Below are 20,730 nucleotides of genomic sequence, written 5' to 3'. Positions count from 1 at the left end.
AGCTTTAATTGATTTTGTATATCAGGTTAAAAATGACTCAATTACTATTTAATAGTTTGAATTTGGAATATTTTTATTAAATAAGGTTTGAACTTTGAATTATGTCATACATGACTTAAATTATCACCATTTTAGTCAATTAATTTGTTTTTACAAACAAATGAACATCCATATTCTTACTTTAATACAATGTTTTCCTTTTCTGAATTAATTTACTTTATTTGTAAAAATAAAATAATAATTTTATCTTTTTTTCGATTTATTTTTTTCACCAATTGCACATTTTTTTAAAGCATTCAAATCATATTCAAATTTAAGTCATTAAGAATTTTGAAAAAAAAATAAATAATCTATTTATATTCAAAAAAATCCAATCTTTCTTGAATTACACATTATTTTAGTTACCCAAATCAAATTTGATTTAACAAATTAAAATTATAAATTTTAAAAATAATACGTTTAAAACGTCTCTATATTATTTTATTTAAAAACTGACTTTGTCAATTTAAACAAATATCAAGTAACAATTTAAAGTTAAAGTTAGAGCCTTAAATTAATTAAAACAATTTAAATTTAAACCTCAAATAACAATTAAGAATTTGATAGAATAAAATTATGTTATTAAGAAATAAAATAAAAGGCTAAAAATATGGTATAAAGAAAATAAAATAATTGAAATATAAAAACAGTTAAGTTGAAAAGCAACCTAGCGAAAATTGAGGCGCGAGATAACCAGTTTTGTTATTTATTTACTTATTTAATCCCTTCTTCCCAGATCTACAAAGAAAGTATAGAGAGAATCCAAGTCACATATTATTGAAATATTTCTTAATAGACGGAGAGAGAGTATAGGTAAATCACTGACTTGTGTCGCCAACCCAATTTAGCTGCTCTTTAGGCGGGGAGAGCTTGGAGAAGAAGAAGAAGAGAAAGACCTCTTCCCTTTTTGCTATCTCTTTCGTCAATTCATCCAAACTCGAAGAGAACAGAACAGAACAGATTTCATTCGTTAATTAAACAGTTTCAGTTTATTGATTTGCTTCTGTTTGTGTTTGTGTTTGTGTTGTGATCCGATCGAACCAACATCGGAATCAGAAAACACCCACTAAATAAATTGAATGTCTTGTTTCCCGGCCTAGATCAAGTAGTATTTCATGTAAACGAGACTAATTTATTCAGAGCTGGGAGAAGACATTGATTGATATACATTCATTCACCAACTGATCTTATTTGAATACCGCTATTTGATCTAACTGAGGTATAGTTTTCTATCTTTTATATATGTTGATTAAAAGACTGATGATGTTCTTATCTTATCTTATCTTATGCAATCTGATTCATATATTGTTGAGATCCAGTGTTTATGGATCATCCAAGTGCAAATACTCTGGAATATTGATTTGAATGAATGAATGAATACTCAGGTTAAAGACAATGTCGAGGCATCTCCATCGAACTTCATATGGGTGGGGGCGTTTATCAGGAAACAGCCAAGATTGGTGGGATGGTGACATTCAGATGAACGATAGAACAGATAAAGATGATACCGAAACAAAAAGATATTCGACTGATGAGAAACAGCAGTTGTCTTTTAAATTACTTTACAAGTTTCTTTTTCGAGACAATTCTTCTTCGAAACAACAGGGGGACAATTGTTTCTCTACAGATCCTAATCTGATGAATACCCACAAGCTAGCCTGGCTATTTCTCAAATTCAGTCTTGTTGCAATTCTAATCATAGCTCTGTTTTGGTCCTTATGGTGGACACTTTCCTTCAATACAACCAATACAAATCACATATACAGCGGAGGACATAAAAGAATCCAGGAGCAGCTTTTATTAGATCTAAGGGATATTGGAGACATCTCACATGGTAATGCTAAGTTTAAAGAATTGGATTTCTGTCCTAAAGAGACTGAAAATCATGTCCCTTGCTTCAATTCAACCGAGAATCTAGCTTTGGGATTAAACAAGGGTGTAGAGTATGACCGTCTCTGCAGACAAGGATTAAAGACAAACTGTCTTGTTCTTCCGCCTGTAAATTACAAAATTCCTCTCAGATGGCCTACTGGAAAAGATGTAATCTGGGTTGCAAACGTCAAGATAACTGCTCAAGAGGTTTTATCTTCCGGGAGTTTGACCAAGAGGTAGTTATTAGTTAAGGACTTAATTAATTATAGTAGTTATATTCAATTCTGTCTTAATCATGTTATTTCATGGGATTTAGGATGATGATGTTGGAGGAAGAACAGATATCATTCCGATCAGCGTCACTTATGTTTGATGGCGTTGAAGATTATTCACATCAAATTGCTGAAATGGTTGGGCTTAGGAATGAATCCAATTTCCTCAATGGTGGAGTAAGTATTTCTTCTTTCGAGCTTAATAGAAACAGATGGAATGCATTGTAATGTTTTTTCTTGTTTCAGGTTAGAACCATATTAGATATAGGATGTGGATTTGGTAGCTTTGGTGCGCATATGTTCTCCAAACAACTGTTAACCATGTGTGTGGCAAACTATGAAACTTCTGGTAGTCAAGTTCAGCTAACTCTTGAAAGAGGGCTTCCTGCTATGATTGGATCTTTCATATCTAAGCAACTGCCTTATCCATCTCTTTCGTATGATATGGTTCATTGTGCTAGATGTGGCATCGATTGGGACCAAAAAGGTATGATCTTTCAAAAACCTGTCCTATGAAAATTTTATTCTTTTGAAGAATTATCCTTTTTGGAAAGTGATAAACATGATTTTGTTGTTGCAGAGGGTATACTGCTTATAGAGGTTGATAGAGTACTAAAGCCGGGTGGATACTTTGTGTGGACTTCACCACTTACATCGGCGCAACACTCTATTCCTAACAAAGAAAATAAGAAACGGTGGGATTTCGTGCGTAATTTCGCAACTGGTTTATGCTGGAAAATGTTGTCACAACAGGATGAAACTGTTGCATGGAAGAAAACCAGTAACAGGGATTGCTATAGTTCCAGGTAAGGATTGCTATCTTATTAATGGGTTATTCTTTTTGTTCTGATTTTTTGGTTATATAGGAAAACTGGTTCAGGCCCATCAATCTGCAGCAAGAGCCAAGATATTGAAACTCCATATTATCGACCATTACAATCATGCATAGGAGGAACTCAAACGCGTAGATGGATATCAATTGAAGAAAGACCATCTTGGCCTTCACGGTCTAAAATGAATTCATCTCTACTCTCAATCTATGGTACATTTTTATTTTGAATTATTTTTGGAAAGTTCATGGAAACTGTTAATGACATGAATTTCATCATTACACCAGGTTTGCATTCGGAAGACTTTGCAGATGATACAGAAAACTGGAATGCAGCTGTTCGTAACTACTGGACTCTTCTTTCACCTTTGATATTCTCAGATCATCCTAAAAGACCGGGCGATGAGGATCCATCACCACCTTACAATATGGTTAGAAACGTGTTGGATATGAATTCGAAGTATGGAGGGTTCAATTCTGGTCTTTTGGAAGCTGGTAAATCTGTTTGGGTTATGAATGTTGTGTCTACTAGTGGACCAAATACCCTTCCTTTCGTACTTGATAGAGGCTTTGTTGGAGTACTACATGACTGGTATGTTCTTCCTTGTATCTATAATTTCTTATGTAAAATATTCATTAAATTAGAAATAGAAAACCCCCTGTTGTAAGCTTTCTGAATATTTTCGTCGCCAAAATCACATTCACTATGGTAAAAATTGAACCAACTAAATACAAGTTACAAACTAAGCTATGAGGTTAAGGGTACAAAAGCACCACATTGAAAAAAAAGATTAAGAAGCACTTATTTTTGCATCTTGACTGAGATCGATCTGCATTAGAACCGTTATATGTGAATGTGATAACATCAATAAATTTAATAAATTTATGTGTATATGTGACTAATTTCTATGTTCATCAAACAAAAACAAAGTATTGACTATGGTAAAAATTAAATCATCTAAATACAGGTCATGCCAGGCCTATTTGGAAACACTTATGTTTATGCATCATCATCCAAATTTGGATAAAAATTATTAATAAATTTATGAATGTGTATGAGTGTTTCAGGTGCGAGGCATTCCCATCGTACCCGAGAACATACGATATGGTACATGGAGAAGGAATTTTATCGCTTGAATCTACTACACAACATAGGTGTGCCATATCAGATATCTTCTCAGAAATAGACCGATTACTAAGACCAGAGGTAAAACACACAAAATTGATTAGCAATTTAATTTGTTATGAAAAATAATTGACATCGGTTTATGATTTGCAGGGATGGGTAATACTACGAGATTCAAAGGCTCTGATTGAAACTGGAAGAGCATTAGCAGCTCGGTTAAAATGGGATGCTCGTGTTATTGATATCGAAAGCAATGGCGACGAGAAGCTTCTGGTATGCCAAAAACCGTTTTTTCGGAAGCAATCCAAATAAGATTTGAACTATGCAAAGATGATGATGTGAAGGAACCAAAGAAAGTTTTGCACAGAGAGACATATACGTAGGACCATGTAATTTAGTTACAAATTAAGGTTGGACTACAAGTATAGGCATTTCATTTTATTTATTTTGTTTTGTTTCTTTTTTCATTGAGTTCAACTTCATATTCTTTTTAAAGTTATTTCCAAGTATAGAATACGATATTAATTTCATTAATAAGCATTAACTATATTATTCTTTTTTTTTATTAGAGTTGATTATTTGTGCCATCTTCATAAAATCTTGGGTTATTATATACATTTTAAAGTTGAGCTCCTTATTTTGCAAAAAAAAAATTATTATATACATGAGATGATTAATGACTATTGACTCCATAAAAAGTATGGACTAACTTAAAATCTGGAGTTTGACCTTTCAAAATTTCAAATTCTTAAAATATATATATATATATATATATATAATGTTTAAAGTTAATAAGAATTAAAATAATTCATGTTATCAATTATCTCATTTTTCTTATTCTACCTTCTTTTAATTAATTTTTTTCTCTTACCCCCCACACACACATATATATATATATATATATAAAACACAAAAAAAGTATTTAATATTTTTTAAAAATAAATTTAGATAAGAAAAAAATGATATAAATAAAATTTTTATAATTATTATATATTTGAAAAATAATTTAGGTAAAATATATTTTTAATTAGAATAATATATATATATAAGTAAAAAAAAATAAAAATCAAATTATTTTTATTAATATATTTATATAATATATTAAGAAAAATTAGGATAATAAATTTAATAATTTTTATTATAGAGTGTTATATCATTATTAATAGAAAGATTTGTATTTAATATTAGTAAAAAATATATAATTATTTTTATTATATTTTTTTGGTATGTGTATGAAAAATTTACATAATTATTCAAAATCTAACTTACAAAATATATATATATATATACAAAATTAAAAATTATTTCAATAATTATAAGTAGTCTAACGGTTAAAGTGTTAACATTTAATACTGAGGATTAGGGTTTGAATCCTCCAAAAAAAAAAAAAGTAACTATTATATGATCATTTTTTTAATATTTTTATTTTTCAAATTGGTATATAATAATAAATAATATTAGACCCCACTAAATAATTTATATAATTATTCAAAACCTAACTTTAAAAAATATATATATATATACACAAAATTATAAATTATTTCAACAATAAACCAGGTTACAATGTTAATATTTCATACTAAAGACTAGTGTTTGAATCCCTCTTAAAGAAGTAATTATATGTGAGTGAGGAGTGCGCTTACACTGGTAGATGGAGCGGAAGAGAGAATGTTGGATTGAGAAAACCTAATGGTTTATCCATGAGGGAATATCGATTTGAGTAACGCAAACATTGGTGAGAAAACCTAAGGACATATCACAAAGAAAATTCTATCTATAAGTAAATTAACTAAGGATTACCATGTGGATGTTCTTTTCTCTGAGAAGTTTTTCATGATTCAGAACCGGCTCACAAAGAAAATCCTAGCTCAAAACAACGAAAGCCCAGGATTTTCTTTGTGAGCCGGTTCTGAATCATGAAAAACTTGTCAGAGAAAAGAACATCCACAGGGTAATCCTTAGTTAATTTACTTATAGATAGAAGGTTCTTTGTGATATGCGGGACGACAAATACATCTAGTAATTGAATATCCCCAGAAATTTTAGTATTGCCAATATGGGAGATATTTTAAACATTGTCATTACCAACTATAACTGAACCATTATCAGAATATGGCTCATGAGTGTCAAGAGATGAAAGTTGGTTTGTCATATGAGCCGATGCACCCAAATCAAGATACCAATCAAGGTTTTGATATGAGACATTGTAAGAGGACGTGAACGCCTGAGCAAGGTGGGCAGCTGAGTTGGAGTTGAGAGCATTCAAGTATTTGGAGCACTTATTAGCGTAGTGCTCCCCATGGCATAATTGGCATCTAGGCGTGCGACGAAACCCACCTCCACCAGAATTGTTACGACTACCAGAATTAAATGAAGCACCAGAACCTGAACCATTGTTACCATTATTAAAGTTTCCTCCTAAGCGAGAAGAGTACTGTTGTTGGGAGGTGCGAGACGATGACTTATGGGCAACCGTCTGAAAATTCTGGCGAACAGCTGAGAAAGCAGGAGAGGGAGACGAACCCTCCATGGATTTAAGCATCATATCAAATTGTACAGTCTGGTGGAGAAGATCACGTAGAGACGGAACTGGAGAGATGGTCATCCTAGTGTCGGCAAAACCTGCAAATTGCACCCCCAACCTATGGAGAAACCTAGTGCCTTTTATCGTTGGCATCAATGGGACGGCCGATGGCCTGCAGCTGATCTCAAAGATGTTTAAACTTCTTTCCATAGTCTTCAACGGACAGATCTCCTCGGCGAAGTGATAGCAACTCCTCCCGTAGTTGATGAGAACGGGACGCAGAAGCATAGACACTCTCAAGCGCCTCCCACACTTGTTTGGCGGATGTACAATCGATGACCTCTGAGGCCGCATCGGCAGAGAGAGAGGTATATATGACACTGAGGAGGCGTGTATCTTTCAGACGCCACGTCTTATAAGCCGGGTTTGCAGTGGCAGCGCCGTTATCTGTCGTGATCGTGGGAGACGGCGCCGGAGTCGTACCGTCGAGATGGCCCAAAATGTCAAAACACTCGGCCATTTGTGTTGTTTGGCGGTGCCACATCAAGTATGTGGAGGCTTCAAGTTTAAGTGGCATCATATTTATCATTGTGGTAACAGGGAGAGGATCATTAGCAGAGAATGACATGATGATGACGAAAGTGACCAATGTCACCAAGACGGAGGAAGAGGAGAACAGGATGTAAAGACAAGCGAGGTAAAATTTAGGATTTAGGAACGAACTTGCTCTGATACCATGACAGAATATGTAAACTTGAGAAAAGATTGAAAAATCATCGTGTGTATTTGGTGAGAGTATATTCACATATATATACATTCGTAAGATATTGTATTATCTCTATTACCTAAAATATATGATATTATCTCTATTACCTAAAATACATGATCAAATCAATTAGTATCAAAATATTATCTCTATTAGCTAAAATACATGATCAAATCAATTAGTATCAAATCAACTAATTTAACTTAATTAGTATTAGTATCAAATCAACTAATTCAACTCAATTAGTATTATCTCTATTACAAAGAGATGTTATAAATTGGATGACTAAAAGTATGGTTCCTATCTCTAAAACTTAGATATGCGTTTTAAAAATTCAAATTATTTGTTTCAAATTTAATCCAAGAGTGATATTTTATACACTTATTTTTTATATCCTTCAAATTTATATCTTTTAAAAAAAATTCTGAGGTTTTTTAAAAATATATTTTATGAAATTTATAAAAAAAAAAAACTCATTGCACGGGATTAAAAAAATAATTAATTCGGAGAATAGAGTTATTTTGACCAAGATTTTAAAATACACGGTCGGACTGATGGTTCAACCATCGGGCCACGAAATAGATGAATGGCCGTTCCGAAATCTGAATTCAATATATATATCTTTCGAATATTCCAAAATCCGGTCCAACTAGACTGGGTTATTCAAAAATTTAACTTTGGAAATTTCCAATTGGAAATGTTAGCATCTGATTCTTTTCCCTTTCTCTCTTTAATTCAGACTTAAATTTCAATTGAGTGGATAAAAATGGAAGGTGTGGCCTTTGCAGCGGGAGTCATGCCATTCTACTAGTCCGGTTGGTTCCAAACGGAATCGGTCGACCGACTATGGATTCGATTAATGATGGGTCAGAGAAAAAATGAGATGAAGAGAGACCATGAGAAAAATATTAAAGTTAAAATATGAAAAAGAAATAATAATAGTTATAAAGCACTATAGGGAGAAAATGTTTGTGTTGTCACTTCAACTTCTCACTCAATAAAATTCGTAATTTTAATTTTATTTTTGTTAAATTAGATTTGTAACGTGGACCATTGATTTTTCTTTCAATCATTTCCCATGGTTTTTTTAAGTACAATTAATGATTTCATGGATATATAAAAAATAAATTTAGTCTGGCTATATGTATAACCGGTCTGACTAGAGGTAAATATGAGCCGATTGTACCAGAATTCGGAAAAAAAAAAAAAAAAAGAAAGAAAGAGTTGATGACTAGAACAGTTTAACAGAACCTTGGTTTAGACCAATTTTTGAATTAATTCAAATTCAGACATTTTATAAATAAATTAAATTGGCCAAAATAAATAAAATAAATAAATACAATCGACATCGAAAGTCAATAGTGATATATGCGAATGACATAAAATGACATCCGTTTTGGAAAATTACTAAAGAGAAAGTGAAGAAGAAAAAAAGTAAAGAAAGAATGAATAAAGAGTTTATTCTCTTAGTTTCCGGTTGAAAATCTAAAATTTATGTATTTTGTCTCATAAATTAAAGAGAGTGAATTTTCAGCCTCACATGCAGCTATATATATATAAAGAAGCATTTATACACATCAAATGGGCCCAAAATATATCTTTTGAATAAAAAACTTAGAAGTTATATTTTTAACTTCTAAACTCTCTTTAGTTTAGTAAGAAAATATTCAAGTGACACGGCCAAGGGAGCACTTCTAGACTACTTCTAGATTTCTTGTCAGGAGAGGGAATATCTTGGATCACCTAAAATTATTGGAATTTTCAATCACTAACTTGATTTATTTTTTATAATAGATGTGTTAGGATGAGTGAGAGTGATGTTTATGATTTGCAAAAGAGTTTTGTAAGGAGGAAGAGAGAATTTATGAAAACTTTTCATACTAATTGTAAGTCACTATTTTACTTGTAATAATAATAATATAAAAGAGCTCTAATTTCTACCTATTTGAGTTTCATATTTCTTATAAACTATATAGTTATTCAATTTGATGATCTAAATATGTTATTTGGTTGATTTGAAAATTTTTTATTGTATTGTAATTCATTATTTCATTGTAAATAAAATTTGCCTAAATTTAATTTCAAATTAAAAAAGTAAAAACGCATCGTCGTTCTCAAGCTCTTTCTTGAGAAAAATGATCCAAAATTATTTTTAAAACGTTTTGAAATTAGAACATAGATCTTTGATAAAAATTGATTTTGGTTATTTAATAAACCTTCTTGTAGGGTCAATCGTATATTCATTTTAATATCAATTATTTTGTATATATATATATATATATATAACTTTATTTAGGCATGTTTTTTTTAATTCTAACTCTAAGCATTGTCATATAGGGACGAGACAATAATGTTCCTAAATTATGAATTTTTGATATTTTCTGTCACATTTTGGTAGATTATGAATGATTATCAATGGTGCATTGGATATTGTTCCAAACTAACTTATTTATTTACACATTATGCACGAGACATATATCTACCACTTTTATGTAAGAATTTCATTTATCCATTTATCTATAAATTTCACTTTGTGATAATATTTCAAATTCGACTTCTAAACTATTCATAATCGCGTTCAAAGAAGACCTATAAAACTGCCTAAAATTGAAGTTTAAATAAGTTAAAATGGTGTTTTGAAATCATTTTCAATCTAAAATGCCTCTAATAATTATAGAAAAAAAATCCAATACAAAATGTTTAGATTTATTTTCTACATATTATAAAATAAAAATATTCTGAATGGTAGCTTTTTGAACATTATTTTATCATTTGGCCTAACTTGTTGTATTCATAACATTTAATACATGTGTCCAAAAATTAAAAGAAAAACAAAATGTCAAAACTAAAAAGTCTAAAGGCTAAAAAGCTTAAGCTAATATTTTTTTCCTAATTTATCAGGAAGTCAAATTAGGTGACGACTCATAAACACATAAACCGGTAGAAAAAACACTAAGTCATTAAGAGACCAAATTTTAGGTCTTACAAGAGTAATATAAACATATACAAATATATATACAAGTGGCGTGGATGAATATTAAAATAAAGTGAGGATTATGGATGACAAATTGAACATACGAAAATCATGCCAAAGATGTAAAAAAAATAGTTCATATGAGTATGCATTTGTATTTTTAAACATTCCAAACAAGCACTTGACATAAGTTAATGAAAAAAATGTCAAAATAGATGAAAAAATATATAAATCAATTTTATGGTTGGAAATAATCTTAGGATCACACGATTTTATATTTTTTTTTTGACAAAAAGAGGAGAAGTTACGACTCATGCAAGTCAAAAAAAAAATGTCAAATTCGTAGTCGGAGAGCCCTTACTAAAATTTATTTTTGTTTTTATTGAAAATAATTTTCATTGCATTTTATATATATATATATATATATATATATATATATATATATATATATATATATATATATATATATATATATATATATATATATATATATATATATATATATATATATATATATATATATATATTTATAAATTAATTAAAGCGATTAAATTAAATAAACAAAATGCAACAAACAAACAAGTCCTTGGGTTAAGTGAGGTCAGAATCCCGAGTAGGACATGTTAGATCGGGTGTAGACATACGGGTTAGCAGGCTGACATCTCTTTCTCGTTCGTTGGATGAAAACTTGATCGAAAACAATATCATGCTTGATTTTTTCGATGAAAAACCATGTTATGGTTGGTTATCTCGATTGAAAACTAGGCCATGGCATGAAATTACGGTCACTGGCGTGAAAATTTGGTATCATGGCTGAAAATAGGGTTAGATGACAAGTCTAGCTAGTTTTTTTTTCAAAAACTTTGCTAGGGTCAATTCATAGGTCTCCCATGTAAAACACGGTTAGAAAATATGTCATGACTAGTTTTCTTGGTAAAAAAACATGCCATTGTCAAATTTCTAGTCACAGCTCCTTTCCTTCGATTAAAAACTATGTCATAACTGATTTTCTCGGTCGAAAACCAAGCCATGACCCAAAAACACGGTCTTGATCCATTTTCTTGGTCGGGTGTTCTTGGCCAAGAACACAAAACATAAATATCATCTTAAACCAAAAACTAACTTGACACAAATGTTAGTTAACATATTTATAACAATAATCTATCATCAAATATCAATCCATATCATCTATAAACAAAAGAAAATTAAAGGACATCCAAAAATCCTAAAAATATAAAATTTTAAAAATTATAAACCATTCTAAACTTTATTTTTAGGGGCAACAAACACCGCATTCATGTCACATACAATAAAACACATGTTCTTGAGTCAGGGCGGAGCGAGGATGAAAAATTATCTGGGGCTGACTCCAATTTTTTTCACAAACCAAATCCTCAGCATCTCAGATTTAACTTTCTATGTTTCGCTTTTTTTTCCTGTAATTGATAAAATAAATTAATTAATTTAAACATATAAAATAAAAGATGTATAAACATTTACTTTATAAAACTATGAAATAAAACAGCACATTCAAAACATTTAGCATACACATTATTGAAGTTGTGCCCTTTTATTCTTCTTAATAAAAATAAATTAAAAAAAAAGTAAAACAATAAAAAATATTTAAATAAAAAAAATAAAAAATATATTTAATTAATTATTTTAATTTTTAAATTAGACTTATCGTTCATCAAATTTAAATAATATATACCTTAAAAATAATTTGTGAATTTACATAAAATTTAAAGAGAAAACATATAATTATTTATTGATATAACTAAAAAAATTAAATTATTAGATTTTCTTTTTTATAGTTATTTTTTATTATATATTTGTACTTTTAATATTTTTTAACTCAAATCACTTATATTTTAATGATTAAAGAAACAAATAACCTAATTAGCAATGACTTAGAACACGTTCATTAATTATTTGACTAATAAATAATATTATAATTAAGTTAGGTAAGGATAAAAAGCCTTTTTTATTCATATTAGAAAAAATTAACCAAATATTTCAAAAAAATGTTTTTCAACAAAATTACTTGTCTTGTGAATCATTGTCACTAAATTGTTAATTCAAATAAATTTTAATGTGGAAAAATAAATGGTATTAAAAATGCAAAATTAACTTTTACAAGGATTTATTCGAACATAAAAAAAACATTAAGTGCTAATTTAATTTATTTATAAAAATAAAAAGCAAAAAGAAGTTTTGCTAGGTGGGATTAGTAGAGGAGAGAGAAAAGGGTAATTGTCCCCTTTTTTTTATTTAATTTAATTGGGGCTGGAACCCAAACTAGTCCAAGTATTTTTTTAATTTAGGTGGGGTTGGAGCTCACCTAGCCAAGCGTCTAGCCAAGCGTCGTTCCGCCCCTGTCTTGAGTACTTGTCCTTAAACCAGAGCCCAAGAACACAATTTAATTGAATTAATCTCTTGTTTTTTTTAAAAAAAAAATTGGAGTTTCTAAAATGAGTGAATTGACCAAATCTGGGTGAACAGAAAGCTTTAAACACACTTATACAATCAAAATATGCCCAGCATACAAAATCTTAATAATATCAATATACTAATTTATAAAATTGGGCTTACAAATCAATAAATGAAAGGAAAGTGAGTCCTTATAGGCTTATAAGCGTCCTTCAGAGTAGCTTTACAAAATTTCAAATCAAATACTTTGATCACCTAAGAACTACAAAGGAGATAAACTTGGTGATTTGCTAAAACTAATCAAAAATTGGGGTTCTAATAAATCTGGGGATGTGTCCTCGCTATGGTAGCTAACTTAGGGTATTTATAAGTTAGTGTAAAAAATTTAACAGCTAATTTCAACCCTAACTAACGGCTTAATTTGTGAAAAATAGTTCTAAGAGACCACTAGTCCTTCAGAATTTGAGACTATAATTCAAAAGTGTTGAGGCTATTGAATTCATGTCCGTGTAGTGACATTACTTTTTTCAGAGCTCAAATCGATCAAGAAATAAGAAATGAGGAAGATATCACCAATCTATGAAATTATTGAAAAATTGGAGGTTACCGCATAAAGATATATGGGGATTAGTGAAGAACACCAATAATACGTTGAAGATGCCCCAAAACCAATAAAAGCGGCCTACAAGCTAGACGCGCAGTCGATGTTCTGCCTGGGCTCGGATCTGGGTGCGCGCCAAGGCCTGTGGGCTCGGTTAACCACTTATCGACCTCATTGGTTAGAAAAAGGGTAAGGTGACATGCTAGAGAGAAGAGAGAAAAATTATTTAATTTTTTTAGTCAATCAAATTGAGGCACGTCGTTTTCTCTTATTCAATCCTGTAATCATTTCTCATATATATATATATATATATATATATATATATATATATATAATATATATATATTATAATACCTAAAAAAAAATAACATAAATTCTTTCTAATTTAATCTAATTAACTTATCATTTATTTTATATATATTTTGATTTTGTAATTAATTATTTTTAAGTTATCAGTAAAATAATTATTTATTTAAAATCCGTACAATAAACTCTTAAATAATTTTTAAAAAAAAGTTACCTGTATATATGTAAAATAATATTATTATAAAGTAAACTTTTCTGATTGTATGTAAGTATCCGTGTTTTAGATGTGTCTTTAATGTGTATAAACATAATCTTCATATTAATGAATTTGAATTATTGTCCTTCTAAATATCTAATAAAAAAGATATTGAACTCAATATATTCTTAAATATTAACTTGTTTGGAATAGTATCTGATTTGGGATTAATTCGGTGCTACATCTTAGCAGTGCCCCCACTCCATATATTTGAAGCAACGTGTAATATTAGTCTTAACCATTGACCTTTCTTAAACCCAAGAAGAAGTAACCATAGTTTATTTACTTATTTGACATTAGGGTTTAAACTAGTATAATAATAATTTTTTACCCGTTTTTTAGCCTTCTTCTTTAGCTGTATCCAGGGACGGACTCAGGATTTCGAACTGGGGTGGGCTTACAAAAATTTTAAGGTGGGCTTAAAATAATAAAGAGAAAATTTTGAAAAAACAAGTATATAAAAGTAAAGTTTTACCATTTTTTTTAATAATTAAATAAAAAACAATGAATTATATAAAAATTTTAAGAAATTAAGGGTAATGTCATATTTTTACCGTAAAAAAAAATAAAAATTCTTTTTTTTTTTGGGGGTGGGCTTCAGCCCACCCGAGCCCCTACATAGATTTGTCCTTGGCTGTATTTGCTAACCTATCTCTCTCCGCCACTGCACCAGAATCGGTCTTCTTCTTCTTTAGTTATATCTGATAACTCGTCTTCTGTCCGCCGCTACACCAAAATCGGGATTCAGGATTCTTCGATGTTGCACTAGAATCGTCGTTCGCGGTCATTTGTCGATCGTTTTCAAATCACCGCCGCACTCGTCTTCTTCAAATAGTCGTCCGTCGATCTTCTTTGGGAGCACTTAAACAACCAAGAAGAAAGCTCAAATACTATTGGTTAGTGAATCTTGTTACTAATTTCATTTGAGGTTTAGGGTTTAGATAACATTACAAAGTTGCCCAATTAGAAAATCAAAATAGTATGCGATTTATGAAGGAGAATCTTAACGCTTTACTATTTGTATTTGTAAAAAGTCAAAACAACTTACATGAGCTTTCTTCATTACTTTATTTGTTTGTTTTTTGATACCTAAAGGATGACAAAAGGATGGTTTAAATTGATTATTATTTTCTCTTTAACAGGGTGAAAATGAATGTTTGTATTATTTGAGAAACGGGGAAATGCAAATTTGGTATAACATGTAAATTTGACATCCTCAATCGGTTGGGGCGTCTATGCCAATAGCAGCAACTGCTCGTCAGTTTAATTGTGGTTAGTTTAAGCATCTTATTTTTTAATCTCTCATCAGTTTGTTTGTTTCTTTAATTAATTAATTTTGATTTTGTTAGCTTATTAAAGAAATTAAAAGTTCAAATAAATTATCACTTACCCTTTTAGATTGTCGGCAATAAAGAATTGAGATCCAAATGAACTTTTAAAGTTATATTTATTTGTAAAAAATTGAATTAGGTGTGATTTACAGTTTGTTTATCATGTGATTGAAATATTTCATTTTAGGTTCTTATGTTTGAAATTTTTGTATGATTTAATAAAATCAATTGATTTTTTGATTTAAAATGGAAGATAACTTAGTGTCTCTTGAAGAGTTGGAAAGACACTACAATCAAGAAGTCTTAAATTTATCCAAACCTAGAAATATTGAAGGACAAACTAAAAACAATATTATTGATGTTTTGGAGAGTAAACTATTAGTGGGTACGATTGTGAGTAATCTTGAAGATGTTTGTTTATTATATTATCAATATGCACATGCCAAAGGACTTACTGTGAGAAAGGGTGATCAAATATGTTTTCCTCATACTAATGAGCTTCAGTCAAAGGAATTTAATTGTTCATGTCAAGGTTTGAAAGGGGAAAAAAGGTCTAGTAAAAAAATTCCAGTTTATCAAAAACTGGTCATTAGAACTAACTGCAAAGCCAAACTGAAAATTACAATGGAGAAAAAGGGTGAGTAGATTTTTTATGAAGTATAACTATGAGATGTTTGCACCTGATCAAACTCATTAGTTAAGATGAGCACGTAATATATCATAAGCAAAAGAGTCTACACTAGAAGCTATGATAAATGCTGGAATATATATCTATAATGTTGTTTCTTTTATGGAAAATGAAGCATGTGGGCTAGAAAATTTTGGTTTTGTTAGAAAGGATGCATATGATCAATTGAGACGGTTGAGAAAATATACAAAAGTTGAGAATGAAGATGTTACTGCACTCATTCAATATTTTATGAGTAAAGCGAATACATAGACTTACTTTTACTAGAATTTGCAATTGGATGTTGACGTTATGATGATTAACTTTTTCTTTAGGGACTATAAATATGTGGTTGATTATGAATACATTGGTGATGTTCTATCGATTGATACAACATATAGAACAAACAAATATAATTTGATATGTGCTATATTTGTTGGTATAAATCATCATATACAAAATATTTTGTTTGGTTTGGCATTTATGTCAGATGAAACCGAAAGTTTTTTGAATGGTTGTTTAGAATATTTCTTGATTCTATGAAGGACAAACAACTTCAAACAATATTTTTAGACCAATGTCAAGCCATGATAAATGTCATTGAAATGATTTTTCCATATTCACATCATCGTTTATGTCAATGCCATATAAATCAAAATGCACCCTCACACTTTGGGAGTTTAAATGGTGATCGAGCTTTTAAAGGTTTATGGCATAAATACATGCATATTGTGAATCTGAAGATGAATTTGAGACCACGTGGAAATATATGATTGATAAATATAATCTGGGTGGTCATAATTGGTTGAATGAAATATACAAACTTATGAGAAAAATGGACTACTGCTTTTAATAATGAAAAGTTCAGTGTGGGACTTTTGTCTATTTCAAAGAGCGATGTCACAAATATGGTTTAAAAAGGCAGGTAATGAAATGAGTTATTTGTATGAATTTGTGATGAATTATCTAAATATTGAAGATAATTGGCAGGTAAAAGAGAAGATCGATGATACACATTGTCGTCATGCTAAGCCTTCACAAATTTTGAAAAAACATTCATTGTTGATTCATGCTGTTGATGTTTATACACATACCATATACCAATTATTTGAAGTTCAATTGGTTAATTCTTTGAATTGCAAATATGTTGAACCACCATCTTATTTTGGTAATTATTGGAATTTGATCGAGATTAAAGCAAAATCTCATGATGAAAACCCAAGGGTTAGACACGTGATGTTCAACAAACAGAATCATGAAATAAAATGTAGTTGTCATAAGTTTGAGAAAATAGGAATTTTGTGTAAGCATGCTTTGATGGTGTTTAACTCTATGGATGTCACTATTTACCAAATTGTTACATTTTAAAGAGATGGACAAAAAATGTAAGAAATATAATTAACTTTGCTTTGCAAGAAAGTGATAGTGGTGGCCGTGTATCTAAGATGATATTTGTCAACCAAGTAATGAGATCGATATACGATCTAACTCAACTTAGAAAACCTCATGAGGATGCGATAAAAATATTATGTAGATTGTTTGACAATGCAAAAGATGAAATCTCCGAACTTGTCTCGAATTTGAATGTAGAAGACGAGACACCATGTGATGATATTCAAAATAATAGAATATATGTACGTAACTCAATCACTGCTAAAGCAAAAGGAGTTACAAATGCAAATATTAGACGATATTGGGATACTAAAAGCAAAAAAGGAAAGGGAAAACTCAAATTTCAGGTAAGTTTTTATTTTTCACGACTTTATTCATGTAGTCGTTATATAGTTAATCTACCATTAATTTTGTAATTTTATTTGATTGTTAGATGCAAAATAAAATAAAAAGGTCAAAATTCACAAGATACCACAAACACACAGACAAAAATGGAGGTACTGAATTCTTCTTTTGAATTTAAATTGTTTATTGTAATAGAAGAAAATTATGTTAGAGAATAGGAAATGTAGTGGTGGAAAACTAAATAGGAAAGAAAAGAGTTTCCTTCATAATCACCAAAGATGCACTAATGAAGCAATGGAAGAAAAATAGAATGTAGAAAATTTCAGCAAATGTACATGATCTCTATTTTCTGAAATTTAAGAAGAGATCAAATATGGATAAAATTATGAAAAATGGGCATACATATATTAAATTCAACTAAATGAAGTTGGAAAGATGGTCGGAAGATTTAAACTTATTAAATAAGCCTAAGGAAACAACTCAGATATGGTTCAAACTTTAGAATATCCCTACACACATGTATAATGTAGAAGTTCTTAGTCATTTTGCAGATTTATTGGGTACACCATTATACATGGACCCAATTACAAAAGGAGTAGAGCATCTATCATTGCTAGATTTAGCATTGATGTGCATCTTAGAAGTACACTGTGTTGAGTTATGGAGCCTACATTTATAATAATAAACTCTACAATTGTTAATTAGAATTTATTGAGTTTGTATTTGATTTTGGGCTTTAACCTGACCAAACGTTATTTAGGTTTTATTACATGAATGATTACCCTATAAATATGTAATTATTAAGAGTTTACATAAGGAATACAAAGTTCTAGAGAGATAAAGTGTGAGGCAAAAACTCTGTATTTTATCTTCTTCTTCATAGTGAAATTTGTTGCTGACTGAAGTGGACGTAGCTCAATTTGAGTGAACCACTATAAATTTGTGTCTTCTTGTGTTCTTCTTTCTCGAGTTTTTTACAGATCGTTTCAAGCAGGTCAGTTTAGGAGATACAAATCCTAACAACTGGTATCAGAGAAGTTTGGCTAGATCTGAGCATTAGAAATGATTGCAAGCGAGAATAGTTTAGGACACGACATTGGAAGATTCGATGGGACTGATTATGCCTACTAGAGGATGCAGATTGAATATTATCTCTATGGAAAGAATGTTCATGTTTCTTTGAGTGAGAAAACAGATAAGATGGATGATTCATGAAACTCCTTAATATATAAGTTCTAGGAGTTGTCTGATTGACGTTAGCCAAGACGATTGATCACAATGTAGCAAAGGAGAAGACCACCATGTGTATGATGAAAGCTTTTTCTGATATATATGAGAAACCATCTACTAACAACAAGTTACAACTAATGAAAAAACTATTTTACTTAAGAATAATTGATGGTACTTCTGTCACTACTCATTTGAACGAATTCAATACAATTGTGAATCAACTGTTATTTGTTGAGATTGATTTTGGGGGTGAAGTTAGTGTCATGATTTTGTTAACATCTCTACTAAATAGCTGAGAACCTATGAGGGCAGCAATTAGTAATTCATTTGGAAATGCTAAACTAAAATTTATTGAAGTTAGGAATCATATTCTTGCTGAAGAGGTTCGTAAAATTGATTATGGTGAAACGTTCAAAGGTTCTGCTCTGAATGTGGAAAACAGGGGCAGAGGTAATGATAGAAATTTCAACCGAGGTAAGAGCAGATCTATGTCGAGAAGCAGGAGGAGTTAGTCCAAGTCTGGGCGGATATTTGAGTGTTGTAATTGTGGTAAACATGGTCATTTGAAGAGGAACTACAAAGCACCGAAAAAAACGGTGATGATAAATATGATGCAGCCAACGTTGTTACAGAAACTATCACTAATGCGTTACTTCTGTTTGTTGACAGCCGATAGATTCATGGGTTTTGGACTCGGGAGTATCTTTCCACACCACTGCCCACAAAGAATTAATGGAGAATTATGTGGCTGAAAACTATGAGAAAGTTTATCTCGTAGATGGTGAACCACTGTATATTGTTGGCATGAGGATATCAAATTGAAGATTACAAATGGTTTGTTTGGAAGATTAATAAAGTGAGACACATTACATGTTTAATGCGCAGTCTGATTTTTGTTATATAACTTGATGAAGAAGGTCACAATTTCAGTTGTGGAAATAGTGCATGAAAGGTGACTAAAGGAGCAATAGTTGTTGCTCGAGGTCATAAAATTGGAATGTTATACACGACTTCAATTTGTAGAGAAACAATTTATGTTGTAGTTAATGACTCGAAGAACAATAAGCTATGGCATTTCAGGTTGGGTCATATGAGCAAAAAATGGATGGAAATTCTTTTAAAAAATGGACAGATTTCAGAACTGAAGTCTATTGAACATTAGTTACGTGAAAACTGCATTCTTGGAAAATAGAAATGAGTGGGTTTCTTAAAGATTCTAAAGAAGCTCAATAAAGAAAGGTTAGAGTTGGTACACACTGATGTGTGGGGATCTGCACATGTTTCTTCTATTGGCAGATCACAATACTACGTAACGTTTATAATGATTCGACAAGAAAGGTATGGGTATATTTTATGAAGCACAAGTCTAGAGTATTTGTTATTTTCAAGAAGTGGAAGGCTTTGGTTGAAAATTGAAAAAATCCTGATTGGGATAATTAGGAATTGATACAGTTTTTAATTTTTGTTTTTCGTATGTTTGATTGCTACTAACTAGGTGTTTTATGGTCGTTTGATTGTCATCTTTTAATCATAACTAGGGTTTGTCTAGATTTGATTATTGACCTTTCCACTTTTGAGATTTTAATGAAATGATTTTAACAGTTTTTCCAAAAAAAAATGTAGATAAATAATCAAAAAATTGTTAAATTATTTTTATTTATATATTTCACAAATTATATTTTAAATATATTGTTATATATATATATATAGAATCGGATGATCAAGTCAATTCTATATTATAAGTTCATTCCATGTCGGGCCAGACCGGAA

The 20,730-nt window shown here is 30.3% G+C and overlaps 1 protein-coding gene across 1 annotated transcript; it reads left to right on the top strand.

Moving 5' to 3' along the window:
• Window positions 1–816: 816 nt before the first annotated feature.
• Window positions 817–4,700, top strand: LOC124932929 (probable pectin methyltransferase QUA2). The gene is made up of 9 exons (XM_047473642.1): window positions 817–1,258; window positions 1,425–2,147; window positions 2,228–2,360; window positions 2,430–2,670; window positions 2,764–2,989; window positions 3,050–3,225; window positions 3,301–3,604; window positions 4,081–4,219; window positions 4,292–4,700. Exons 2-9 carry the CDS (start codon window positions 1,435–1,437, stop codon window positions 4,448–4,450), a joined length of 2,091 nt encoding a protein of 696 aa, XP_047329598.1. The 5' UTR covers window positions 817–1,258; window positions 1,425–1,434; the 3' UTR covers window positions 4,451–4,700.
• The last annotated feature ends 16,030 nt before the right edge of the window (window positions 4,701–20,730 follow it).

The sequence above is a fragment of the Impatiens glandulifera genome, chromosome 3 (genome assembly GCF_907164915.1).
Source record: "Impatiens glandulifera chromosome 3, dImpGla2.1, whole genome shotgun sequence".
In the NCBI taxonomy this organism is placed as follows: Eukaryota; Viridiplantae; Streptophyta; class Magnoliopsida; order Ericales; family Balsaminaceae; genus Impatiens; species Impatiens glandulifera.
This window is presented reverse-complemented; position numbering and strand designations above follow the sequence as displayed.